The sequence below is a fragment of the Notechis scutatus genome, chromosome 9 (genome assembly GCF_049901735.1).
Source record: "Notechis scutatus isolate UNSWTSFEM ecotype Mainland chromosome 9, rNotScu1.2, whole genome shotgun sequence".
NCBI lineage: Eukaryota > Metazoa > Chordata > Lepidosauria > Squamata > Elapidae > Notechis > Notechis scutatus.
This window is the reverse complement of record NC_142017.1, coordinates 8514792-8523454: the sequence shown is the minus strand read 5'-3', so window position 1 is coordinate 8523454 and position 8663 is coordinate 8514792. Positions and strand designations below refer to the sequence as shown.

The window sequence follows — 8663 nt, the reverse complement described above, 5'->3', positions numbered from 1 at the left end:
ATCTATCTTTAATTACTTACCTCTCTTAATCTATAGCTCTGGGTTTTCCTGTTGGTGCTCCATCCAAAATACTAATTATATTGATCCTACTTAGCTTTTCAAGATCAGCTAAGGTCAAGTAGATGCTACCAACTCCTGTAGGCTCATTCGTGTCACAAGATCTTCATATGCATCTTGTAGCCATCCTGAAGACTTTAGAACAGGGCTCTTCAAACTTGGCAAGTTTAAAACTTGTGGACTTCAACAACTCCCAGAATTCCTGAGCTCATATGATTGGAGGAGGAATTCTGGGAGTGGAAGTCCACAAGTCTTAAAAGTTGTCAAGTTTGAAGACCCTTGTTCTAAAGTCTTCAGGATGGCTACAGGATGCATATAAAGATCTTGCTTTAGAATAATAAAAAGCCAATATCCTTAACTTGCACCAAGGGTGTATGTTTGCAAACACAAACTGAAAATTCTTCATGAATACCCAGTGGCCCCTGACATTAACACACAGTAGTTCCAAACCAAAGAAAAAAGGTCCATGGATTTCCCTTAGAAAAGTCATAAAATGTTTCCAGAAGCTTCAACATGAGAACACTGAGGAAAAAACATCTCCACTTCTCTTCGGTTTTTACTCGAAAAGTTTAATTTTATAAAATACATTTTTTTTTCCCTTTCAAAGAAACATCCCTGCAAAATACATGAACGTGGCATTCTGTTTCATAGATTCTATACAACTAAATCATCAGAAGTTTCCTACCTGTGGGAAAGAAATGATTTGTCAGCAGACACCTAAAAAGCAAACCTTTCAAAACAATAAGGGATATGAGAGGCGAGAAAAAGAGAGAGAGAGAGAGAGCCTTAAAACATTATGAAGCGAGTCGTGAAATAGAATGGTTGGTTCTACCTGAAAGTTGAGAAGTTTCTTTCAAGCAGCCCAAATGGTGTTTTTTTTTAACTTCACATCTGGTACAAAACTGCTTGCGTTTAGCTTTCAATGCGCACAACCAAAAAGCTTCATGAGAATTATTCTCTTGAAAATTATCCCATGTGCTGTTATCGTAAGGCAAACATGTATAAAGGTGCTGACTGCACACGGGGGATATTAAGAAAATAAGGAGGTTTCTGAAATGCTTCTTCACAGATTTGCTTCTTTCTTTTAAAAAAAAAAAAAGGAATATCAACAGGAGGTCTAAGTATGAACAATATGACGTCAAAGCAACCTGCCGTCTTACTAGCTAGATACAAACCATCCCTTGCCACGCGTTTTCGTGACAATGAACCAAGTCCGCTCTTTACATGGGCACTAGCTTTTCTGTTGCATTCGGGCAGCTTTGAATTTTGAAACTCTCTTTGTCGTATCTTCTGAAGCTTCGCAGAGAATCTCCTCAGATTTTCGCTCCAAAATGGTTGGCAGGACTGGGTGAGCAAGGACCGGATGTGGTATCGTGGAGGGCGACAAAGGTTCCTTCTCGACAACCGTCCCTGAGAAAGCCTGCGAGAAAAAGAAGACATTCCTGGAATAATCTCATCAATGTCAAATTACCTTTCTTTCTCTCTTTTTTTTTCAAAAGTCCCAAATGAAGGTCATGCAACCATTCACGGTTTTATCAACCTTGGCTTCTGCTGGGCACAATCCAAGATTGAAATTGGAGGGGGGAAATGTTCCAAGAATCGTTGTTTGTTTATTTGGTTTTTATTATCCCACCCTTATTGTTTTTATAGACAACTCAAGGTGGCAAACGTACATAATGTTCTTTCCTCCTCCAGTTTTCCCCACAACGACAATCCCATGAGGAGGGCTGGGCTGAGAGAGAGCAACTGGGGCCTTCTCTTTACCTCATACATTCCTGACAAGGGAGGTGCTTTTCTAGAAAGGGAGTTTTGCTCCCGCTGTTCCTCCTCCTCCTCCTCTTCTAAGATGCCCTCACTGTTGTCGCTATGGGTCGCGTCCTCGTAGCTCAGGCTTCTCAGAATTCCTCGCCTGTCGTCAAACTCGGCGTTGCTGCTCTCACTGGTATCGCTGCAAACACTGTTCTCCCGGCTTCGAGACTTCAAAATTGATTTACGAGGGACATATTCTCCATTCACAACATCAACAAAGACTCTGCAAAAGGACAAATGTTAGCTTTAATAAAGTATTTGGAAGAAAGCGAGGAGAGAAGCGTATGACAAATTCACCATAATTTCACTCCATCTTTGGGACAAATTAATTACACTACGGGTTTACCTGCTCCTCCTTTATCCTTTTTTTTAAAAAAAGATACCCAAGATCAATGAATCCTACTCGGCAAACCAAATGTTGTTCTGCCTCTCCTAACAAAATGAAACTCCAGGGTGAAAAAAGTCAGGTTCTACATTTAGGCAAGAAAAAGGAAATGCACAGGTACAGTATAGGTAATACCTTACTCAGTACTAGTAACTGTGAGAGGGAACTTGGAGTCCTAGTGGACAATCACTTAAATATGAGTCAGCAATGTGTAGCAGCTGCCAAAAAAGCCAACGCAATTCTAGGCTGCATTAACAGAGGGATAGAATCAAGATCAAGTGAAGTCTTAATACTGCTTTATAAGGCCTTGGTAAGGCCACACTTGGAATGCTGCATCCAGTTTTGGTCGCTACGATGTAAAAAAACATGTTGAGACTCTAGAAAGAGTGCAGAGAAGAGTAACGAAGATGATTCGAGGGCAGGAGGCTAAAACATTTGCAGGAATTGGGTACATTTAGTCTATTAAAATAGAGGATGAGATGTGACATGATAGCCCTAACCCTATTATTAAGTGTTGTACCTTGTGATTCTTGATTCTTAACGAATGTATCTTTTCTTTTATGTATACTGAGAGTACTTACACCAAGACAAATTCCTTGTGTGTCCAATCACACTTGGTCAATAAAGTATTCTATTCTATTCTATTCTATTCTATTCTATTCTATTCTATTCCTATTCTATTCTATTCCTATTCCATTCTATTCTAATTCCTATCCTATCCTATCGTTATTCTACTCTACTCTACTCTACTCTACTCTACTCTACTCTACTCTACAGCAATGTTCCAATATCTCAGGGGCTGCCACAATGAAGAGGGAGCCAAGCTATTCTCCAAAGCACCTGAGGGAAGGACAAGAAGCAATGGATGGAAACTAATCAAGGAGAGAAGCAACCTAAAACTAAGAAGAAATTTCCTGACAGTAAGAACAATTAATCAGTGGAATGGCTTGCCTCCAGAAGAGATTGGACCACCATCTGTCTGAAATGGTATAGGGTTTCCTGCCTGGGCAGAGGTTGGACTAGAATACCTCCAAGGTCCCCAGCTCTAATACAAGCATTGGCCTAGAAGGTCAGGCTTCACACCAAAATTTGGCAGTAAACATCACCTCCGCAAAATTGAACCTCTTATTCAGGAATTGGCTTACTCAGCCTGAAGACTCTCTAACTTGACTTGGCTAGATTAATAGATATCAGACAAAAATAAAGCCGTACAAGTAAATCATATGTCCTCTGCATATAAATAAGTCAACGTTGTTATGCTTTAAACTTGATAATTTACACTCTGTGCTTCATAGTTCAACTGTAGTTATTCTCCTCCCACGTTTCTGAGTTAAACAATAATTGCTGGTTTGCAAAGGATCCTGGACAACCAGTCATGTTTACATAAGTCATCTCTAGCTTGGATTCTTGCTGGGTATCATCTCACCAGATTCAGCCCTTACAGATGCTAAGACAGACATATGAATGTGAGAATGGAATATAGAATCTGACTGATTCCATGTTCCATTTCAAACTAGGTTTCTGCCCCCATAAAGATTATCTCTAAAATACTCTCCAATTATCTTAATTCACTGTTCAATTGAGAAACTATTCTTTAAAAAGCTGCAGGAAATATTACGAACACGGATTCCTAACTTGAAAATGAGAAATCTTACTGAGGACCCACAATCTCTGTATGATTTTTAATATTTTACTATGCTGACTATTCCTTGTTTTAGGTTCCAAACAGGCAGTGTCTCAATTTTCTCTTAATAATCTGCATTTTAAAATATTAAAGCAATACCTGTTAAATGTCCCCAAACTGGCAGGCAAATAACATGAACCAGGGGTTTAATTGTTTTCCCAAATCCCTTTATGTCATTTTATTGGATCATTTATAGGATAAATAACTATTAAGTATGAAAACCACAAAACATATAGGCCTAAAAAGATGTTAAAGCTGCAGGAAGACATTACAGATAGTCCCTCCTCAATTTCTGCCCCACAAGGAGGGCTAGAATTTCTGTGGCTGAGCCACGCCTGAATTTTATGATCTTTTTGCCACAGTTGTTAAGCAAAACACATGTTCAATTTCTATGGAGGTTCTCAGTCATCCAGGTCATGGCTGTCCTGAAGGTGCTTTTTTCAAGAGGCAACTGGACTTTCCTGGTTTTTCTTTTGAAGATGCTTCGCTTCCCATCCAAGAAGCCTCTTCAGGTCTGAAGAAGATGCTTCAGAGTTGAAGAAGCTTCTTGGATGAGAAGCGAAATGTCTTCAAAAGAAAAAGCCCAGGAAGTCCAGTTGCCTCTTGAAAAAAGCACCTTCGGGACAACCACACGTTAAGTGACTCACGCAGTCACTAAGCAAATCCTGCTTTCCCCACTGATTTTTCTGGTCAAAAGTCAGTTGGGAAGTTGCAAGTAGCAAACACATGACCCTGGGATGTTGCAACCACCGAAACTACAGGCTGGTTGCCAAGCAGCCCAATTTAGATCACATTATTGTGGGGAATGTGAAGATGCTGCGATGGTTATAAAGTGCAAGGCCCAGTTGTCCCACTTTTTTTTTTCCAGTCTGAAGTGTATAACTTCGAACAGTCACTAAGCAAATTATTATAAATCAAGGACTTCCTGTGGACATATTATTTCAATTCAGTTAAGGTGAGCTGCAAATACACACACATGCATCCTTTGCAGGACGTTAATGTTCACAATGTTCATACCGATAAATATCTGCTGGCGTTTTAATATTTGGCAGTTCCGTCGTCCCATGTCCATTTCCATTGCTGTTCTTCCGTTTCCGTTTTGCTTCTTCTTTCTTTTCACTGAATTTTAAAGTAGTATTTTTCCCTGTGTTTATTCGTACCTGATGTCAAAACATACAAGTAGTTGTGAGCATTCAGGAAGGGAACGGGGCAAAAGCAAAATCTCATTCTCCTGCCAGAGGAAGGAAATAAATCAAAGGACCATAATATCAAAAGTTGAAAATGGAAAGAAAAGCTGATTATGATCCCCTTATAAACACATCAAAGAAAGGAAGTCCCTGAATCTAACTATGCAGCGTTAAACCATAGTTCAGTGTTATATTTGCAACCGATGTAGTATATTTGATTTATAGGATGGTGTGAATCTAACTAATTATGGCCAGGTCAGTAAACTACAGTTCTTTTAAAAATGGCTCAGTACAGGAGTTCTCAAAGTTTGCAAAACTACCACCCGCTAAAAAGATAAATGAATTTCTGTGAACTTCCTCATGAATAAAACTAATGAGTTCACCAGGGTTAGAGCTGGGCAAGAAATAAATACATCACTTACTAAAAGATATGCAACTTCTATCATACTTTCCTGACAGGCTTACTTTTCTCCCCGCTATAGATAGATTGGTCACGTTTAGTTTTTCTCTTACCGCTCAATAAAAAATGTCTCCATTTGGAAAGGCAAAAACTGAAAACAACTGATAAACATTCCAAGCTTGGCTAACATATACAGTCCTATAGTTACTCCAATGTTGACAGGTATATTACTACACACACACACACCACCAGCGATCATCAGCCAGCAGGAAAGCATCAAGCAACCATAAGACTCCATTATAGTTTCCCCAAATTGGTAGTGAAACTCCAGATATACTAGAGGAGCAATTTCAAGAGTTCTCACTTTTCATGGTCAAAGGTATGGAATTCTTGGAGTTCCAGGTCCAACACATCTGAAGAACACCGAGCTGGAGAAGGCTGCTTCACAACACATCTTCTTGAGAATACAAACCCTTTTAGATTCCATGTGTTGGACTGGGTTCCAAGAATTTGTAACTGTGAATTCTTGGAGGTCCAGGTACAACACATCTAAGACAATGGAGAAGGCTGCTTCACAACACATCTTCTTGAGAATACAAACCCTTTTAGATTCCATGTGTTGGACTGGAGTTCCAAGAATTTGTAACTGTGAATTCTTGGAGGTCCAGGTCCAACACATCTGAAGAACACCGAGCTGGAGAAGGCTGCTTCACAACACATCTTCTTGAGAATACAAACCCTTTTAGATTCCATGTGTTGGACTGGGGTTCCAAGAATTTGTAACTGTGAATTCTTGGAGGTCCAGGTCCAACACATCTGGGGGACACCAAGCTAGGGAACCCTCCTTCCTAACATATCTTCTTGCTAATACAAACCCTTTAAGGTTCCATGTGTTGCACCTGGGATTCTAAGAATTTTATCATGCAAACTGAGAATTCTTGGAGGTCCAGGTCCAACACATCTGGAGTACACTGCATTAGGGAAAACTGCTTCATGACATGTCTTCATGACAATACAAACCCTTTTAGGTTCCACAGTGTGGGAGAAGTATATTGTCGGCACAGCATTCTCACTAATGGCAAAATCATCTTCATCGTCGCTGCTGTAATGATTGGGGCCGTTAACCTGACTTCTGAATGATTCAAAGTCAGTTACGTCCTTCTGAAAGTTGCCCTGAGTATTTGGTTTTTCGTCCTTCTGAAGAATATCCAGGTTTAACTTTTTGTCTTCTCTCTCTTCTTCAGAGGAAGAGGCAGCTTCTGCCTTTGCATTGCTAGTCTCAGAAATCCTGGAGAAAGAATGAGCAGGGAGGGAAAAATAAATGAAAGATTGATTTTAAGTCCTAAATTAAAATAGATGATCTGTATGTCTTGCTCTGTTTTTAAGTGGGTTTTTTTTTTGTCAAATAATAATTAAATAAGACTACACTGTACACTGTGTACAGCTGTCGATGTACACTGACAGCTTCTGTACCGGAGACAAATTCCTTGTGTGTCTAATCACACATGGCCAAATTAAGAATTCTATTCTATTCTATTCTATTCTATTCTATTCTATTCTATTCTATTCTATTCTATTCTATTCTATTCTATTCTATTCTATTCTATTCTATTCTATTCTATTCTATTCTATTTCTACTCCACTCTACTCTACTCTACTCTACTCTACTCTACTCTACTGTATTCCATGGTTTCATTCTTCCTTTCCTATCCTATCCTATCCTACCATACCTTACCATACCATACCCTAATCTATTCTACTCTATTAAGTTAAAGCACATTACTCCTTTCTCCATTCTTATTAGGATTTAAGGATTCCCCTTGCTTCAGTGGCAAAGAGAAAACCCATTTACAGCTTAGCTTCTCTTCTAAATATTCTCCCTTCTTCTGGAAATTCCAACAGTCCATGCTTAAAGTACCTGCTGAGTTCACCGAGGATTTGCTCTTGCCTTTCCAGTTCATCAAGTCGGGCCCAAACGTCCTCTTCTGATTTTAAGTCCCCATTGGGTTTTTTATCTGTTCCGCTCTCATCAACATTCCCCTCAAAAGCACAGATTTTTGGTTTTGAGTGAGGTTTGTGAGCAGTTCTGTGCTTTCCTGAAGAATTAAGTAAGTATTTTGTTGTGATGTTTGCTTTGGTAAACATAATTACCAGACAATTCAAAGGTTTTATTAAAGCTTTCGTGTAGTTCTGCTAGTAAACCAGAGATGTGATAGCAAACAAATAAGGGGTTGCTATTATCCAAATAGGAAACCTTGTATTACTTTAAAAAAAAACCAGTAACTTGAGACAATGGGGAGGGAATTCAGTGCCGTCCATTATTAATCACAAGATGCTGCCTTCTCCTGGATCAAACAAAAGAGAGCCAGTTTGATCTAGAGGTTAAGTCATCAGTTTAGAAACCAGGAGACTGTGAGATCTAGTCCGGCCTTAGCCAAGAAAGCCGGTTGGGTGACTTTGGGCCAATCACTAGGAGACGGTGAGTTCCAGTGTTGCCTTAAGCATGAAAGCCAACTGGTGACCTTGGGTCAGTCACTCTCTCTCAGCCCAGCTCACCTCAGAGGGTTTTTATTGTGGGGAAAACAGGAGGAGGAAGGAGTATTGTGTGTGTTTGCCACCTTGAGTTATTTGCAAAAATAATAAAGGCGGGATACAAATAAATAAAAATAAAAGGCCCATCTAATCCAAGATTGAGCAACTTTTTCAAATTTCAGAGAGGGGATTTTTTATAGACCAACAAAATGGTGAACATAACTCTCTGTAAATAGAATGCACAGACTTTAGCAATGAACCAACCAGGACAGTATCCAAAAGAAATGACTCAAGGTGTTCCTTTTTTTGAAGCCATCTAGGTCCCTGCAATATCTTCTATCAGTAGTATTTGTTTAGCAATGGCCTTATTTAGTAACTTTCGCAGTTATGACGGTGATGAAGTAACTTTGTGACCAATTCCTCGCAGGTCTTTAAAGCGACAAAAACCTGGACTGGGATCATAAGCACAGTCACAGTTTCGCTTGGGGGCTGCTTATGACCGCAGTTGCTAATCAAGGACTCACCTCTAGTCAATTTTGAACAGCTCTAACGTTAACACATTTTGCAGGAAAGTCCAGCGACCCTTCAGAAAATTAAAAGAACCTCATA

At 39.5% G+C, this 8663-nt stretch overlaps 1 protein-coding gene across 1 annotated transcript in view; it reads right to left on the bottom strand.

The window, feature by feature from the left end:
- Positions 1-605: 605 nt before the first annotated feature.
- URI1 (URI1 prefoldin like chaperone) overlaps positions 606-8663 on the bottom strand; it is a 44488-nt gene continuing 36430 nt past the window's right edge. Inside the window, exons 7-11 of the mRNA XM_087971514.1 lie at positions 7441-7618; positions 6543-6810; positions 4953-5095; positions 1822-2089; positions 606-1477 (exon numbers count right to left, since the gene is read on the bottom strand). Coding sequence (XP_087827640.1) covers positions 1289-1477; positions 1822-2089; positions 4953-5095; positions 6543-6810; positions 7441-7618 — 1046 coding nt within the window. The 3' untranslated portion in view covers positions 606-1288. The remainder of the gene's footprint in view (positions 1478-1821; positions 2090-4952; positions 5096-6542; positions 6811-7440; positions 7619-8663) is intronic.